The sequence below is a fragment of the Fringilla coelebs genome, assembly GCF_963513975.1.
Source record: "Fringilla coelebs genome assembly, chromosome: 1".
Lineage (NCBI taxonomy): Eukaryota > Metazoa > Chordata > Aves > Passeriformes > Fringillidae > Fringilla > Fringilla coelebs.
Window position 1 is genome coordinate 39,964,653 of NC_140028.1, and position 18,804 is coordinate 39,983,456.

Below are 18,804 nucleotides of genomic sequence, written 5' to 3' on the forward strand. Positions count from 1 at the left end.
TAATCCCACATCTGTGGTGCTATCCTGATTCCCACATTTTAGCATCAGTGATTGATGTGTTTAGAATGTCAATGGTAAAACAAAACAAAAAAAAAGCATTCAAGTACAGTTTATTGAGACCTCCAAGACAGTCATCTCTTCCCATCACTCTCCAATATTTTGCCTGAAATAGGATCCAACCCTAAGAACCCACAAAGACCAATATTGCTCCAGAATGGGGTTAGTGCAATTGCTAATCCTGTCTAGGTTCTGGTATATATGCTCAAACAAGTATTAAGAGACAGGAGGCAAGACTGAGGCAGATTTTTAGAACCAAGTAATCAGTTTATTCTAGTAAAAAATTTTATAGCCTCCAAGCACAAGTTGTCATTTTATGTTAAGCATGGAATCACCATAATTTAGGGCAGAAAAGACCTTTATGATCTAGTCCAAGCATTAACCTAAGACTGTCAAGTTCACCACTGAACCATGTCCCTGTGCATCACATTTGCTTGTCTTTTAAAAAAATACCTCTAGGATTGCTCCGGAGGTGGAGACTCCACCACTGCCCTGGGCAGCCTGTTCCAATGCCTGACAAACCTTTTCAGTGAAGAAACTTTTCTTAATATCCAATCTAAACCTCCCCTTGTGCAACTTGACCCCGTCTCATCTTGCTGGTTGCATTAGAAAAGAGGGATCACAGGACCTGAGGTGTGGCCTCACCAGCGCTGAGTACAGGGGACAATCCCTGCCCTGCTCCTGCTGGCCACACTATTGCTGATACAGGCCAGGATGCCACTGGCTGCCTTGGCCACCTGGGCACTGCTGGCTCCTGTTCAGCTGCTGACCAGCACTCCCAGGTGCTTTAGCACTGGGCAGATTTCCAGCCACTCTTCCCTAGCCTGTAGAGCCCCAATGGGGTTGCTGTGACCAAAGACTCAGCTTTGTCAGACCTCATAAAATTGGCCTAGGCTCATCCATCCAGCCAGTCCAGATCTCTCTACAGAACCTTCCAACTATCCAGCAGATCAGCACTCCTGCCCAGCTTAGTGTTATCTGTGAGCTGGCTGAAGGTTCACTCAATCCACTCATCCAGGTCATCCGTGAAGATGCTAAAAAGGACAGGCCCCAGTACTGATCCCTAGGGAACACCACTTGTGATCAGCTACTAACAGGATTAATCATTCTATGTTCTACTGGAATCATCCTTGATGAAGGGGAGCCAGCTCCCAGCACAACTCACCTGCAGTGTCATGCTAGCAAGACCAGATTGGGACTGCCAAATTCTGTAAACTACTTATTTTCAACTTTCAAATAGCAATAGAAATGCTATTACCTCTCTTGTAAACAGATTCATAACTTCAGTTTTTCTTGCTAGAAAACTTCCTGGAATATAAAATGTGCCAAAGCTATACTGTCATTAACTCTCATTTATTCTGTGCTTTGACTGATCTTTAACTGAGTTACTTTTTTACCTTCTTACTCTCAAAATAATTTAGCAGCAACAGGTATATCCCATTTTAAATTTCATTTTGGTTGGTTAAAAAAGCCACATGTGTCTGCCTCATTCTTTGAACCGTTTTCTGTCCTTGTTTCAATCTTAATTGATCTATGTAAACAAGGCGGAAATAGAATTATATAAAATATTTCAGAGATTTCAGCCATGCTTTCAATGTTAGCTGTAACACTTCAGTAATCCTACACCATTGGAACGTTGTAAGATAAGCCCTAAGGTTATATTTACTCTTCCCATAGCTTCATGCCATTGACAGGACTGCCTGGCAACATTAACAATTAGAGAAGGAAACGAGTTTACCATTTCTCCACATCTTGAACTCCTATTTTCTTAACACTTTTTGGTTTGGAACACACTGGGTAGTGCAGAATACAGGAAACTCCTAATTATTCCTAATTTCTCAAATGTAATTGTTCAATTTGCTATTCTTGGTCACATGGTATTCTAAAACCCACAAAGCTACTAGAAACTCCCTACTACTGGGCCTGGAATGAAATCTGATAGAAACTGGTCTTACATAGATTGAGAAAATGAACTGGTTCTATTCTTACCATGTCTGAATGTTGATTTTTCATTCCCATTTTATTATTTCTCCTCCTTTGTCTTTATGATCAATCTGCCAATTCTCCATCTCATTACCTTAATTCAAAATTAGAGCAAAGTACTTTCTCAGCTCTATTAATTTTTTATATTTATCTCACCTTGGTTGCTGCTTTTATTTTTAGCTGAAGTTTAACATAAGCTTCTGATTCACATGACACAGTTTATTATACTAATCAGTTGCTTTTGCTCCATTTCTTGTAGAATCTTTATAGTCATGAAAATACACCAGATATCTGTAGGAATTTTGGAAACTTTCTAAAATTTTTGACCATTATTTCACCTAAAAATTCTATGTTGATTTTGCATCTCTTTATTATATTTTCCCACTCCCTGAGATGCAAATACTTAAATTTTGATTTCATGTAATGACATGGATTCCTCAGAGTAGTTTTGTCTGTCATTAGGAATCTCCGTTCATATGCAAATCTGCTGATAGAAGCCCATATCAGATTCCTAAAAATACTCTGAAGAAGCCTCATACTACTTTTTTGTTGAGATGATTCTCAAGAAAAAAAAAAGGGAAAAGCAAAGATAGCAACACAATTATTACTTTTTCTTCACACAATACCGTTCAGTACTTTTTATTCCAATGTATTTTTCCAATATCCATATTATCATGTTGCTGTTTCATTCTAGTTCTGTTCTTCAATAGTAGTTTTAGTTCTTGCATTTCCATCCAGACTCTTTGGGTGATAGCACACCAGCATGCAACCATAAAGGAAACAAAATGCATGCAAACAAAACAAAATCATTTCAGCTACATTTGGCATTGGCTGGTAAGTATTATGTACAACATTTTTTCTCTCTGCACTGGTCATGTACTTTTGCCTCTCAAATACTTTCTGTCTGCATTCTATCAGTCTCTACTAGCAAAACCACTTTTCCAATGATTTGCTGCTTCATGTTAGGCAAGGAATATCAAGTTTTTTATTCCCTCACAAGAAAACCTGTTACTGATTAAATCCTGTGCCATAAAAACTAGAAGCCAACTAAAAAGCATCAGTGGTGGACGCTATTTTGCAGGTTTGTGTCCCCTTCCCATGGACCACAGCTACAGCACTGTAGGTGTGTGGGAAGCAATGTACTGCAGTCATGCATTTTACTTCATGGGAGCCAATTTCTTGTTCTGCATCAAATCAAATCAATGAAATTCAATCACCTGCCTTAAACAGGTTGGATTAACCATTTCCTGAACTCATTCAAAACTGATACCTATTGGTTGTATCAGTCTAAGTAAGACCTCCACGATGTAAGGACGAGGGTGAACATAAGGGCAGTACAACATAAGGGTATTTATTACGTTTCAGTTTTCCTCTGCTGAATTCAGCCATATTAGCATGTTCTATCTGTGTTCTGCTTTAATTATATCCCAAGCTCGTGTGGCACCGAGTCTCTTAACCTTTTTAAGGAGGTTATTTCTTTTGCAAAACCACTGCATTTTCTCAACTTAGCAGTCAATGACAATGCTGGAAAGTTTCCTTGATCAACGTAGACACTGGGAGCACGTCCTAGGGAGCCTTGTTTCTTCCAAGCAGGGAAGGGCGCAGAGGGCTCTGCGCCTCCCGCACTCCCCTACGATGGGAAGCGGCTCCTCCATCCCAGCGCGCCTAGGCGGGGATGCCGACGCCCGTCCCGGGATTTTTATCGGTGAAGAATTACACGGAGACCTGGGCGCGGAGCCTGCTGCGTCTGCCAGGCGCAGCTCCGCCTCCCCGTCCCGGCTGCGGGGGCGGCGGTGCGCTTATCCCGGGACGGGGCTCATCCGCGGGCTCCGGGACGGCGCCGCCGCCGCGGGCAGGTGAGCGGGGCGGGGGACGGGACGGGACGGAGGGCGGCGGGGGGAGGTCCAGCCGCGTTCCAGCACTCCCGTGCTTCAGCAACAATCTGCTGCTCTACGGGGTCCTTAGTGCCAGACATTGAGGAAACCCTCGAGTCTTCGCGGTGTTGATGTTTGGAAACGCTAAATGACACATCCAGGCGAAGGGAAGGGACAAATGTAGGTATTGGGAACTTGCGGTATTTCACTTGTGCCTGAGCAGGACAAGTACCGGATCTGAACCCAGATGCTGCTCCTTGTACACGCTCTGCACACGCCCGATCATGGGCGCTCACAGGTCAGGAAAGCCAACCGTGTCCTTGGCTGGATCCCAAGCTGCGTAGCCAGCAGGGTGAGGGAGTGATCCCAGCCCTCTGCTCCGCTCCAGGCGTGAGCCATCACCTGGAGTGCTGATCCAGCTCTGGGGTTCTCAGCCTAGTAAAGACATGGACCTGTTGGAACAGGTATAGGGAAGGATCACAAAGATGATCAGAGGACTGTCTTGTGAAGACAGGCTGAGAGAATTGGGATTGTTCAGCCTGATGAAGAGAAAGCCTCAGGGAGGTCTCATTTCAGCCTTTTAGTGTGTGAAAAGGACCTACAAAAGGGTGGGAGAGGGACTTTTTACACAGGCATGCAACCAGCAGGACAAGAGATTGGCTTTGAAATGCAAGAGGGCAGTTTAGATTAAATATCAGGAAGAAATCCACTATAAGAATGATGAGACACTGGACCAGGTTGCTTAGAGCAATTGTGGATGTCCCATCATTGGCTGTGTTGAAGGTCAGGTTGGCTTGGGCTTTGAGCAACTTAGGCTAGTAGAAGATGTCACTGCCCATGGCAGGTGGAGTTGGAACCAGATGCTCTCTAAGGTCCCTTCCAACCCAAACCATTCTATGATTTTATTATTTTTCTAGCTCTAACCTGCCGCGTTTCTGGCAACCTAGAAGAATAATAAAATCATAGAATGGCAAGGATGCTCTGCTAGGGGTAGTGCCTGATACCCACATGCTCAATCAAACCCAAGTGGGAATTCAGTTATTCATGTTTGCTGAGGCTGTAAATGGGAAACAGGGTTCTGGGTTTAGTATCCTCAGTGTGTAAAAAGGTAGAATGGCTGCAAAAACCTGGGGGACTGAGCACTGTAATGGTTGATAGTTTCTGTCTGGAGGGGATAGACCATTCATTTTTGGGATGGATGTGCTGAAGGTGGGGGAAGTTCTACAAACACAGGAGGGTACAAGATGGGTGGATTGATGGGGATAAATAAAGTGGGTGGTGGCAGGGTGAGACCAGGAAGAGAGTTTCTGGAACTGCCACAAAATGTCCAGGAAATATAAAACTGGAATTTCATTTACATTGAAAAGCAAGAGGCAGAATTGTAGCTGTTAGATGACTCCCCTCATGAAACAGAACAATTGAGTTTGAGCAAAGAATAGGAGCCTGCCCAAGAAAGCAAGTGTCAAAAAATTCTCTCTCCAAGAGTCTGCAGTTACCTTACACTTACTTCTGTGTAAAGCATCTTCTCCCTATGCTCTGCTAAACTTATTGCCAAGAGCAAACTAGCAAGCAGCGGGACCAAGATTATGACTCTGCAGACATGACTGAAAGCCAGCTACAAGGTTTTAATTTTAATGTAGTAAGTCTCTTGTGACAGCTTTGTTCTTCCCTGGGATTACAGTGTTGCTAAGATTATCCTTATCAGTAAATGATGCTTCAGCAAGACCTTAGGATCTGAACAACTTGTATTACAGGAGACTTTTGTTGCAAGGGGAGCTCCTCTCTAAGTAGGGAGACAGTAATTCTGCCTTTCTCTGACATCACCTGTAATTTTACACTGTAGATACAGTAATTACTCTGGAATTTGATATGCTTTAGAGGTGGAGCCCAAACAAATACCTCACATGTCAACACATATGTTTATCTGTATAAGAACAATGAAATCACTCAGAACAGTAGCTTCAAGTTCATCACTAGATAACAAAAATGTAGACAATGAAAAAAATGTTTGTTTAGGGGTTTTTTTGTTAAATAATATGACACTATAACCCACTTGTTAACCTTTTAGAGGATATTCAGTATTGAAGTATGTTGGAGCTGCTCCTGGCAGGTTTGATAAAAGCAGAAGTGAATTTGACATTTGGGACAAACCAAAGCCATTATAAGTAGATGTGTTTACTTTGTGGTAGCACTCCTGCCTTGTATCCTAGTGCATAATCAAGGAGGTTGTTAGTAACAGGCTTGCAATAGGCGCTCTTATAGTTGTAATAATTTTATATATGGTGTTTGATAGAAAGAATGCTTCAAAATTGTATTTGGGCTTTCAGCAGGGAACTGGTGAGACCTAGGTAGTGGAACATGGAAAAATAGAAGTCCTGTCCTGTTGCAGCCCTTTGGTATCCTGACAATAGAGGGATGCATTTGCCATGTTGGACTTGCATCATATAGTCCAAATATCAGGGTCCAGGTTTCAGTAATTGGAATTCATACTTTTCTTATGAAATATTTGAGGTAGTCTGCAATTGAACTGTGAGAGCGGTAACTGAGCCATGGTTGAGTACCCAATTTCCAGAAGAAGCCATGCTGCTTCAAGTTGTTCCTCAATCAATGATTTGGGTTTTTTCTACCCTTGGATTCAGCTGGAATAATGTTGAATTAGCTTGCATCCCACCCATCCAGCTAATTGGCAGAAGGTGAACTCACTCTGTATCTACACAACTACTTTCAGATGTCTTTGGTTAAACCTGTACTGTTAAATCTGTTTTGTAGGTCTTAGGTTTTTAAAAAATATGATTTTTCACATTGGTGCATTTTACTTTCTTTCTAAAGCTTTTTTTCTGGTGTCTATATTGAACTTTAAATCAGAAATTAGTAAGATGTTAATTTATACTGTCGTCTGTGAGCTAACAAAGTTAAGGGTAGTGGTTTTCCAGCCAGCAAATAATTTTCTGCTACATAAAAACTGGGTTGGAGGAAGAGGAATCAGTGGAATGTTCCATTGTTAAAACTGATCAATGTAAACATCCTAATAATATTAGAAGAAGATTCTGAAAATGCTGAATAATGTAGAACATAGTTTCAGTTCTTATTTGGTAGAGATTCCACCACTGATGGATACTTTGTTGTCATGCTAGTTGATGACATCATTCATTGCATTTATGCTCAATTTCAAAGAGATTTATTTTTTAATAAAAATGTCAAGTGGCATTGGTAATATATGTACATAACACCCATATACCAGCCTAAGGTTGGGCTGTTCCCAAGAGTGATTTTCCTTGCGCCAGTGTTTTCACTGGAATCTCTTCAGCAGGGAGCCAGGAGATCCTGTGGGAGATCAGGCTGGGGATAAGAACAGAGTGAATCACTGGTGGAAGGAGGACTTTCAAGTAGCAGCTCATGTGTGGCTTAAAGTGACTCTTTAAGAAGTTCCTGTTAAAACTATATGAGCATGAAACCTGTACGAGCCATTAAACCTCTAATTTCTTCAAAGAATGGAAGTGAATTTGTTTACAAGGTCTGTTTCCCACAAAATTAGAAGGAGTGGCATCAGTTACCAGCTTCGCAGTTATCTTGCCAGAAGTTTATCTGGCTGTTGAGTCTGCATTTATTCATGCTTGAGGACTTTGGAATCATCTTAAATCTTGCTGGTAGATTATATGATCTCTTGCTCATCAGTGATCGGAATATCCAAATTAACACCTGTATCATATAGAGGTTATTATTGATGCACTTGCTATAGATATGGGAATTTTATTTGGGATTTTAAGACACTTTTGCTGCCGGCTGTAGTAGTCTATGTTCCGATCTGACTCCCCAGTAACAATACAAAATCCACTCACTTCCTTCACCCCATGTTGCAGGCTGAACAAATTATTCCAAGTACTGCTCAGTATTTCTAATTCAGTAACCTAAGGCAAGCCCCCTTAACATGGCCTTTTCCTGGGCTCTGTCAGCACAGAGCTTGGCACACATTGAAGATTTGTAGTCCTTGCTCTTATCAGAATTTTATAAACAATAACAATAACTTACTATGGAGTAGCACCATACAGTCAGTTTTATCCTTCTTAAACACTATCTAAACAGATATTTTAATATCTGAATCATGCAGACTATTCCTTTTTTTCTTTCATGTTATTGATGAAATCTCTTTTCAGTGAAAATCTCCAGATCTTCCTATGTCTTAGTGAGGCACCAGTCATCAGGATATAAACAATTCTATATTAATTCTTGTTACTTTTTGTCATGCTGATTTCATTTGTTGTTTACCACATTGAGCATCTTTTAACACAGTGCTTGCTTCCTTTTTGTTTACTTCCAGCTTGTGCTCTACCTATGACACTGCCTTTATCTAAAACCAAGAGCTTTTGCACTCTAAATCTGCTGATTCTCTCACCATCTCACTGCAGTGGGGAGTGAGTGAGTGGCTGTGTGGTGCTCAGCTGCCTAATGGGATTAAACCAGGTGGTCCTTTTTGTTGGCCAGTGTGGAGTTCAAAGGGTTTGAGATAAGGACAGATTTCATTGGGGTGTGGGAGACCAAATTTATAGCTACTGCAGCTACTCATGCTGCAGGGCTTGCCATGGGGCTTGCTTGCCTTGATGCATGTTAGGTTCTAGTGCTTGCTCGTGGCTGCTTTCCACTTTTGCTGTTTGCTGCACTCCTGGCCACCTCTAATTCTGCAGGGAGCTGTGCTTTATGACAGTCCACCCCTATATCCTACCCAACACTTCAAAGAAGGAAAACACAAGTGTAAACCAGGTTTGCTGATATAAGTACACAGCTAAGACATAAAGTGAGAGCAGTCTGAGCTTGCTGTATTTCCTGATCCTGGCACTGACTTTGGCACTTATGGTTTGTTTCTTGTAGGTACTTGTTCTGTTGGTGGGGCGGAAAAATCCACTCGTTAAACAAGTAGCAACCTGATTGAGGCAGAGAAAATCTGTATTCAGCTATAGATTACTGAGCTGGATTGCAATGTTTAAATCTCTGGCTAATGCTCAAGACTCTTTAAAGCAGCCAGCATTGCTGGAGGACTCTCGCATTCCACTACCTGCTGCCAGGCAGGCAGGGTCAGCTGTAGGAATGGACTAACTAGGGAGTTGCATGTGGAAAGCATACCATGGAGCTCTCCTGGCCTTTGCTAGGGCTGGAAGATCTGGAAGAAAGGTGTTATATGGATAAGAGTTGAAAAGCTGCTTGTCCCAGAGGTAACAGCAGTACCAAGTGTTGTCCCAGACGCTTCCAGGCCTTGCAAAGAAGCCATGATTGCCTTGGTTTTGCTGCTGTCCCTTCAGCTGCTCACTCCCCTGCTAAAAATACTATCCACTTACTCTCTTTTGAGAGAAATCATTTGATCAGCCATGTTGCAGGGATCCTGAGGCTTTGTTGAACTCCAGTCCTTCTTGTTTCAGCCCCTATTCCATAAAAACATGGACAATCTCCTGGCCAGCAGCTATCTTAGCATGAGAGACACAAAATGTTTGAACCTGTGCTATACCAAAATAAGGATCAGGCGTATTTACAGAAACCTTTTTTCCCAAATTGAGAAACTACAGCTGATTTGTTTTTTTTTTCCTTCTCCATGCAGGACATGATAGGCAGAAAAGAATCCTGTCCTTCAGGACAGTTACCAATGACCAGCCTCAGCTGCCTTTTCTATGCACTGGAAGAATGGACTGTTGTGGAGTTCCTGAAGAAATACCTTTTTCATCTCATCATTGCCTCACTGACAATTAGTGCAATATTAGTTTTTTTTATAGTTCCTTTAACAATCGTCTTTTTCATTTACCTTACTAATATTTTGCTTTTAGTATATCAGAGGAACAATGAGTTAAAAGCAGATCCCTTGAGTGATGTTTGGAATGGTGTAAGAAAAACCATAGCAAGCTTTTGGGATATATATGCAAGAGTATGGCATGGTAAGTACTTGTCTGAAGTATTGAATTACAATAAGTGGTAAATACACAGAAGTTTTAATTTTTTTCTTCCATGTGGATGAAAATAAGTTACATTTTTTATACTTGTATGGCTTCTTTGAACAACCTGCAGTATCAAACTTTCTCCAAGTGCTCCTAGGATGCTGCCTGCTCCAATCCCATCCAAATGGCTCACGGCAGGAGCTGTAGCAGGGATGGAAATGAAGGCAGACAAGGTAGAACAGAGCTCTTAGTTGGCAAAAGCTGTGTCTTTCCCAAACCTTTGTATACATTAGCCTTTTAGTCTGGCTCCACCTGAAACCTAAACCAAATGCAGGAAGAGTCATGACAAGGATTCATAGAAGTGCATGTCTGTGAGGAAATTCCCTCCCACTGTGAAGTGAATATATTTAACTCTTGTGGACAGAACCTCTCTTTGGGATTCTCAAAGACTATGGTTTTAATTTAAACATCTCACCTTCTCTAAAAGATAAAAACTTAATTATGGAAAATACCAAACTCTTCATTCTCATTGACACAGAATGAAGATTCACACTTCCAGATTTCAGGAAAGTATCCAGACTGTCGGTCACTATTTCTGAAAATGAAGCATTTTCACACTAGTTACTTTTCTTTAAAAAAAGTATTATTATTGTACTGTTTACAAAAAGTTCCTAATGGGAAATAATTACTTTAGTTCCCTCGCTGGGAAAAATGTCAGGTTCAAGTCTGATCTCATGATTAAACTGACCAACAATCAGTCTAGCGATATGCTCTGGTGTCTGAGGGACTTTCTTTGTGCTATTGACCAAAAGATCCATCCAAAACTCGATTATTTTGAAAGCTACTAGAGAGGCTCTCAGAAGTCTCTGAAGGCCACTTAACAAATCTCTAAACTGCCAGATGATTTACAGATATCATTTTCAGTGTATTGCTTTCTATCCCAAACAGGTTATGAGCTTCATGGTGTGAAAAACCTCCCAGAAGGACCAGGCATTCTTGTGTATTACCATGGAGCCATTCCTATAGACTACCTTTACTTTTTGTCTAGGCTGTTTCTGTGGAAGAAAAGACTTTGCCTGTCAGTAGCTGATCATTTTGTGTTTCGTTTACCAGGTAAGAACCTTTCTCTTGTATTTAAGCTTCTTGGATTCAAAACCTGATCTGGTTTTGGTGGACTTTACATTTACTGTACTTGAAAGAGAGCTTTTCAACTAAAAGAGTGCTTTTAGATTTTTAAATGAGAAGTTGGTAGATGTAACAGGACAAACAGAATAGCATTATCCTGTCTTTTCAGTGAAAATATTGGTAAACCCTTCAAAGCCAACAAATTGACATTATAATCCTTTTGGAATGGAATGTCATCCCTCAGTAGGAAGTGCTGGATAGGAGTCTACTATTGACCTAGTGCTGACTGGTCAGGAGAAGATACAGAGAAGCAAAGAGAATTCAATTTTAGAAACACAAGGCATAAAGAAGAGTGTCCAGAAGGAATAGCAGGGGAATTATTTAAAGGCACCTTTATGCCACTAATATTAAAACCTGTTTTAAAATGAGAATAGAGGAAGCTATTTAGAAGGGCACTCTTTGGAAAACAAAGTTTTCCTGAAAATAAGTATTATAAACTCAAGTAAATTTGATGCTAAAACCATATTCAGGCACTCCTAGACAGATAACAATAATTTTCTTAAGTCCTACTTAGTAAATACTGTGTAGTACTGAGCACATCCAAAGTGAGAAGTCAGCAAAAGATGACTGGCTTTTAAGAGTACCCTCAAAAAAAACCCAAAAAAAGCTTAGCAAACATTGCAAGGGCGACTTCTTTTGTAAGGAATAAATAAGAGGGTACTGTTCAAATTGAAGTCTCCCTAGCACAGATTTTTATTACAAGTATCAAATACACATTTGTTATGATTAAGCAACACTCTCAGCTGTGCAGTTCCTGGACTACTGGTATGTACATAACATATTGATTTCATTATGTTCATACTAGAGCAAAAAAATGTGGCAAATGCTGTGTCAGTCTTCAAAAAGGCTATAAAAAGACATCTGGTAAGAAAGACTACAAATAATTGAAGTTAATCCTCCCCACTGCATTAGCAGAAGCTGTGGCTAAAAGTGAAATTCTTCCCTAACCTTCTTTTCCTCTACTCTGCTTACTTTTTGCAAAGAAATGTTACACTTCACCGATTGGCTCTTTAAAGAATGCTTATGAGCATAAGCTGGATCTCAGTTCAGCTTATTTACAGGATTAATTAAAGTTACAGGAGATTTCTTCTTGTGAATTAATAAGTCTCTCCATCTCAGAATAGCTGTTAAGTAATAAAGTAACAAATAAAAGGACAAGGATGATTCAGAGGTGTGGCATGGCTTCCTTTGAAGAGCTAGGACATCAGACAGAAGCATTGCATGACTGAGGGATAAAAAATTCCGTCAGACCTAGAAAGGGGAGTAAGAAGTGATAATATTTTAATGTGATACATTATAATTCTCAAAAGTTTTAAAGCCAAGCAAATTAAGAACCTCTTTGCTTAATAATTATATGGAATTCCTGACTTTAGGATGAAACATATGAGTCCACAAAAGGATTAAACAAAGTCACCTTCTGTCTTTGACAGAAAGTTCTATTAAGCATGTTACCTTGAATAAGATTAAATACAATTAAATTACAGGATTCAGCACTGTGCTACCTATTGTCTTTTAAAGTTTTTGTTGCAGACATCTGTCAGTCCAGAGCTGTTGCTTCCATTTATGAATAGAAAAAAATGTATTTTCAAATTATGCTCTTTGAACAGGGAATTTGAAGATTGTTGAAATGCTTGTTTGCTTTCTGGCAGAGTTCCAAAGTGATATATTTAAAATATGAAGATAATATTAGAAAGCATAGAGTACTTTCATGGCTCTCAATCTGTCTTTTAGAGAAATCCCAGTTATGGAAACAGAGGAAGGAGATTCACTGAGGTGAATTAATTCATGATTCATTCATGTGGTGCCAAAATTGCTCTGCTAGTTTCTGTCATTCATGCATCTTGAGAGTCTTAGAGCCGTTTAATTTGATCCACAAAATTTGCAATTTAACCACAAAATACTCAATTAAACAACTCAAAACTCTATGTTTAAAATGTTAAATGTCACATTTTAAAACAAGACCAAAAATAGCTGCTTGTCAGGTATTTATTTTTGTACCAATCTTTATTGTACTGATTCTTTTCTCTGTGTTAAAATCTGTAAAAAGAAGGAGACAGGAATAGATGTTTATTTTCTGATTGCTAGCTATGACCAACACGTTTTGTTTACATAATTTCGTTGATAATTATGAAAGATAGCATGTGGAAGCATTTTTTAATTAAAGCATTCCTGACAATATGGTTCATCTTCATAATATTTGGGCAAAAATATTGTCACGTATTTGTCATTTTGTCAGCATTTATTCTGTAGGTGTCTTACTTCCTTCATAAAAATTTGTCTTAGCCTAAATATATAAATATAAATATATAACTACCAGATTTTAATTTAGCTGTAATCTGGCTCCTCCATGCAAACAGCATTTGGGATATATGTTGTTATATTAAATATTCATTTGCTCCTTATTTATTTTAGGACTTAGATTATTGTTGGGAGTGACGGGTGTCATACCAGGTACAAGGGAGGAGTGTCTTGGTGCCCTGAAGAATGGATACTTGGTGTCCATCTCACCGGGTGGAGTTCGAGAAGCGCTGTTCAGCGATGAAAGTTATCAGCTCATGTGGGGAAATCGAAAAGGCTTCGCTCAGGTCGCTCTAGAAGCAAAAGTGGTGAGTGCCATATGTTACCAACCCCAGTTTATGCTTTCTGCATATCTGCTTCATTATAAAATACAGCTCAGGAGCATTTGTTGGAAAATCTTCCAGAAGAAATGGTTGGAAAGTAAAGATTTCATTTCCTTTTCCCATCACTTTTGTTGAGTGTATTCATTCACAAGGAGCAAGAGTTTTGTGGAATTGTCAAACTTTTTCTTGACTGTTTCAAAGCATCCATATCTGTGGTTCCATGTGTACAGTTCCATCATGCAGGCATCCAGTGTTTCATCTTGATTGTATTTCAAGAGTCTTCACTGTGGTCCTTCTCCATCCTGCTCTAAGATTTCATTCTTTTTTCTTGTCCCAATAGACTTACATGTTTATCTCCCACATATCCAGTCATTTCCTTATGGTTTTTTAATGTATTATCCTTATCTTTCTTCTCATTTATTCTGAGGGTCTAGGATTTTGTCCTTACCTTTACTTTTCTTCATGTATGTGAAAGATTGCATCAAACAAGTCAAGTGTCTGAGTTTGAATCATGTGTGCACTTCTGATGCAGTTTGTGCATTTCCCTCAGCATGCTTTCATTCACATCAAGGAACATATTAGAATACTGGAGCTGCATTCCTTCTGGCTGAAATGAAACCAAAATTGGAACCTAATACTCTCCAGTGTCAAATGGTCTTCAGATAATGATGCCAAACAAGAACTAGTTCTAGATAAAAACAGAGCACTGAAATGTGTTCACTGTGGATGTCAGATGGTTAGCATCCTCTAGACATGCACTTCTCTTGATTTGCACTCCACCAATGTACTCATGGCCAAGGTTTCAGTTAATTTCCATATGGATGATGATCTACAAATATAACCTTCTACCACTAGATCTGATTTGTATCTAAATCTATGTGGCAGACTGTTTTTCTGACATAGTCTCTGGGAAATTATTTTATTTGGGATGGCATGCAGCTGAAAGAGCAGCAACCCCATCTTTTTCCTAACTGCCACTCCTCATCATCATCACCACCTTGAGACACAAGTTTTCTGCTGTAATTTAGACTTAGCATACCTAGTGATTTTTGTGTCTGACAATACTGGTGCAAATCCAGGCTTTATCTGTTCTGCCATGCACTTTCTGCTGCTTTCTCATGAAGTGCACAACCATCACTTTTTCCTCACGTTCTTATGAATATCTCATCACTTGCAGTGCTCTTTGATCTTCCACATAAAGTTTTCTGTCTATATAGGAGAAGCTGTACAGGGAGTTGAGTTCTTCCCATGAAACTTTAATTTCTTAACATCCCTTTTTATGCAGTTATATCACTTTTGCACCTCATCTGATTTGTTGCCACTCAAGCATTTTTTTGGTCTCTTGTGCTATGGCTCCTAGTACAAAGGCTCTGAAGGTGCAACATGCATGCTTGAGGTTAATATTTCTTCATAACTCTATCTCTAAATAATTGTGGGGAGATAATTAAACACTAGAATAAAATTAGGGGCATTTACCCAATGGATAAAATAATTTTAGGCCTGCAATCCTGTTTCTACATCTTGTCTTATATGGCTTTTTAAAAGTCAGGTTTTAGGTGATTCTGTTCTGTTTCCTGTCCTTTTTCTCAAAAGGGTAAATGTTAGTCATAATACTTCATATACTGTGTGGGCCTGTGCACCACCACTACAGGGAAAGTATTGGAATGTGATGGGATAAACTCAGCCAAATTCATATGGGCATCTTGAGTTCCCTAACAGTCTTCTTATGTATTAAATAAATAATATGCTGAAACGGTTAGAAACAGTTATTACTTTAAAAACTTGAGAGATTTCTATTGATTCTGCTTTCATCTCTGTCTTTCAAGCTACTTCAAACATCTGGAAAAACTTTTGCTAGATGTTCTCCCTTCACCTGGAACCTTACAGTAATGCAATGTAACAGGTTGTGGATTTTTAAATAGAAATTGAAATGAAAAGCTCTGAGTGCCCTTACATAGATTGCCACCCTGATCAAAACACATCACAAGAATCCTTCCCAGTAATTCTCCTAATTCTACTATAATGTAGAAGCACATGGAAATAATTGAATAGTAGTAAATAATATTGTTACCTCCTTTTCTTGACAGAATTTGTTTGGTTTTTGACAGAGGTTTTAAAAATTTTATTTATTGAATTAGGCATTCTTTGAGGGTAAGGTTCTTTCAGTGTGAAAGGGTCTTGTGGTACTTTGCATAATGTTTGGTAAAACAGGCACCATGTAGGACTGTTGCCAGGAGGGCAGAGAGAGTATATTATCCTTTCACACCTACTAGCCTGTGCTTACCTTTACACTGTTGGCAGTTCTTATATCTCTTTTTATTACCCCCATTCAGCTTTATGTTTTTTTATGATAAGGAAGTCATGATGAACATTGCTGTAATTAGCTTGCAAGCTTCACTGAATTTTGGGCATCATTGATATTTCTCTGGAAATCTGGACTCAGACCAACCTTAGATAACTAAACACTTAAAAAAAAAGGGAACTGCTGTGCATTCAACAGTAGAGGGGGCAATATTAACCTTATATATCGCTTCTTACGTAAACTTAGATCCACAGTAGTCACTGGATCCCATCTTTTGACACATTTCAAGTTTGATTATTTGTTCTTGCTGCATCCTTTTCAATACTGGCCAGACTAGTCTTCCTAGTTGACCAAAGACTGGGGTGTAGTGGATGCCAGGCACCCATCAAAGCCTCTCTACCACTGCCCTCCACAAGTGGACAGGGGAGAGAAAATAAAGCAAAAGATTCATGAACTGAGGTAAAGACTGGGAGAAATCACTCACCGAATACCATTATGAGCAAACCAGACTCAACTTAAATGCAATTAATTGCATTTATTAGCAAAAAAATCAGAGCAAGACAATGATAAGTAAAGTAAAAGTCTTAGAAACGCCTCTTGCCCCACCTCTCCCTTCTCTCTTGGCTGTACCTCCTTCCCTGCAGTGGCACAGGCAGATGGGGAATGGGGGCCATGGCCAGTTTGTTGTTTCTGCCACTGCTCAGAGAGAAGAGTCCTTCTCCTATTCTAGCATGGGATCCATACCACAGGAGACAAACTTCAAATTGAGTCCTTTCCCTGGGCAACAGGTTCTCCATGAATATGTGAGTCTCTCTTCCACAGGGTGCAGTCCTTCAGGCACAGCCTGCTCCAGTGAGGGTCCCCCTAAGGGTTACAAGCCCTGCCAGGAAACCTGCTCCAGCATGGGCTTGTCTCTCTGTGGGTCTGCAGACCCCTGCCTGGAGCCTGTTTCAGCACTGTATTCCTACAGCTACACAGCCCTCTTGGAGGCATCCACGCTCTGGTGTGGGTCTCCTCCATGGGTGGATCTCGGCATTGCTGTGGTCTTCCATGGGCTGCAGGGGCACAGCTGCCTCACCATGGGCTGCAGGGGAATCTCTGCTCTGGAGCACCTCCTCCCCCTCCTTTTGCATTGACCTTGGTGTCTGCAGGGCTGTCCCTCTCACATTTTCTCACCCTGTTCTTCTCTGTCCGCAATTACACATGCACAATAACTTCTTCCTTCTTAAATATGTTATCACAGAGGTGTTATGATCATTCCTGATGGGCTTGGCCTTGGCATGCAGCTCGTCCATCCTGGAGCCAGCTGACACTAGCTCTGCCAGACATGGGGGAAGCTTCTGGCAGCTTCTCACAGAAGCCACCCCTGTGGCTCCCCCTCTACCAAAATCTGGTTCCCAAAACCAAATACACTGGGGATAGACTCATCCAGATATCAGAACTTGTTCTATTATGTAGCAATTAATATAAATTTCTAATAGTTACTCAGATATCATGAATAAAAGCAAGATAGAATTATAAGGGCATTTTAAAAGTGTCTCTACATACAGTGTAGCCCTCAACCAAAGAACTACACACACTTTATCAAAATGACTCCATGGTGGTCAATAACCTGTCACAGATTACTTGAATGGAGATTTCGAGACAAAACCTACTTTATATATGAATAGACATTCCCATCCATCATATAATATTACAGAAATTCAATAGTTCTTCCACTGAAAAAGTTGAAGAAAAGCAAACAAGGAAGGTAGTTTCAGCCTCAGTCCTTAGCTGTAAAGTTTCTGCATTTGGTTTCCACTTAATTTTGTGTAACTACTCTGCTTAACAGGAGTCAGTGTTACTATTTAATGACTCAGAAGTCAGTGTTACTGTTTAATGTTATGACTCAATGTACCTCTAGGACATATATTTGTCTCGGTCAAATTCATCCCTGACTTTGAGAAATACTCTGTCTATGGCTCTGTTTTTACAGGCTAAAATGGAGGGATCATCATTTCTGAAGATCCCTGAATTTTACCTGTGCCAAAAAATTCATTCAAGCTGAGTTAGGTGAAAAATAAACAGAACTATGATTTATAAAATTCTCTTGTATGGGCAAGGGGTTTGGACTCCCTAATCCTCCAGAGGTCTCTTCCAACCTCAACTATCCTGTAATTCTGTGATTTTCAAGCTGGCTGGGGGTGACCCAGCTCAGTTCCAGCACAGCAAGTGTAAATGTGTGGGTTACTGCAGATCTGGTTGTGCTGCTTTACAAATGTAAGATTTTATGTGCATACCCGTGTTTTCCAGCTCAGGGACTGAATGTTGCTGCCTACCCTGCACCTTAATTGCTGATCATTGTATGAGAATAACTTCTGTAGTTGCCAGATTTCTTTATAGCCTACCATATATTTCTCTTGTACTATTCCTAAAATTTAAAGTGTTTTGTATGTGTGACAAATAGGTTTCAAACATTTTACATCTTAGATGTACAGTATTAATTAATAGCAAACAAAGTGTGGTATTTTTAGTGTCCAGTACTATATATTTTTAAAAGACATTACTGAATACTTTTAAAGGGTTTATTTCTAACAATTTCCATTAATTTTGCATTCTGAAAGGTTTACTATTACTGCTTTATGCATGTTTAATACTTTTGTTCTCCCTCAGGTATTTTTTTCCTTTCAATGCTTTCTATCACTATGAGTTATTTGATAGGCTCTAGTTAGGTCTTTTCCTTGCTTGTTTTTTTTCTCATCCTGCAGCTTCTATTCTGTGGTAGTGATTCTTAACAGTAGAAAAATCTTCTTTCATTACCTTCTGGACAAGTTGTTCCAACAACCTGTTCAGATTAGTGTTTCAGAAAAAGGAAAAGGGACAAT

At 39.9% G+C, this 18,804-nt stretch overlaps 1 protein-coding gene across 1 annotated transcript in view; it reads left to right on the top strand.

The window, feature by feature from the left end:
* Positions 1 to 3,561: 3,561 nt before the first annotated feature.
* The window catches only part of TMEM68 (transmembrane protein 68), a gene marked incomplete at its 5' end in the record, with an annotated part of 43,583 nt that continues 28,340 nt past the window's right edge, over positions 3,562 to 18,804 (top strand). Inside the window, 5 exons of the mRNA XM_084203420.1 lie at positions 3,562 to 3,896; positions 5,983 to 6,041; positions 9,725 to 9,832; positions 10,781 to 10,945; positions 13,430 to 13,623. Coding sequence (XP_084059546.1) covers positions 3,562 to 3,896; positions 5,983 to 6,041; positions 9,725 to 9,832; positions 10,781 to 10,945; positions 13,430 to 13,623 — 861 coding nt within the window. The remainder of the gene's footprint in view (positions 3,897 to 5,982; positions 6,042 to 9,724; positions 9,833 to 10,780; positions 10,946 to 13,429; positions 13,624 to 18,804) is intronic.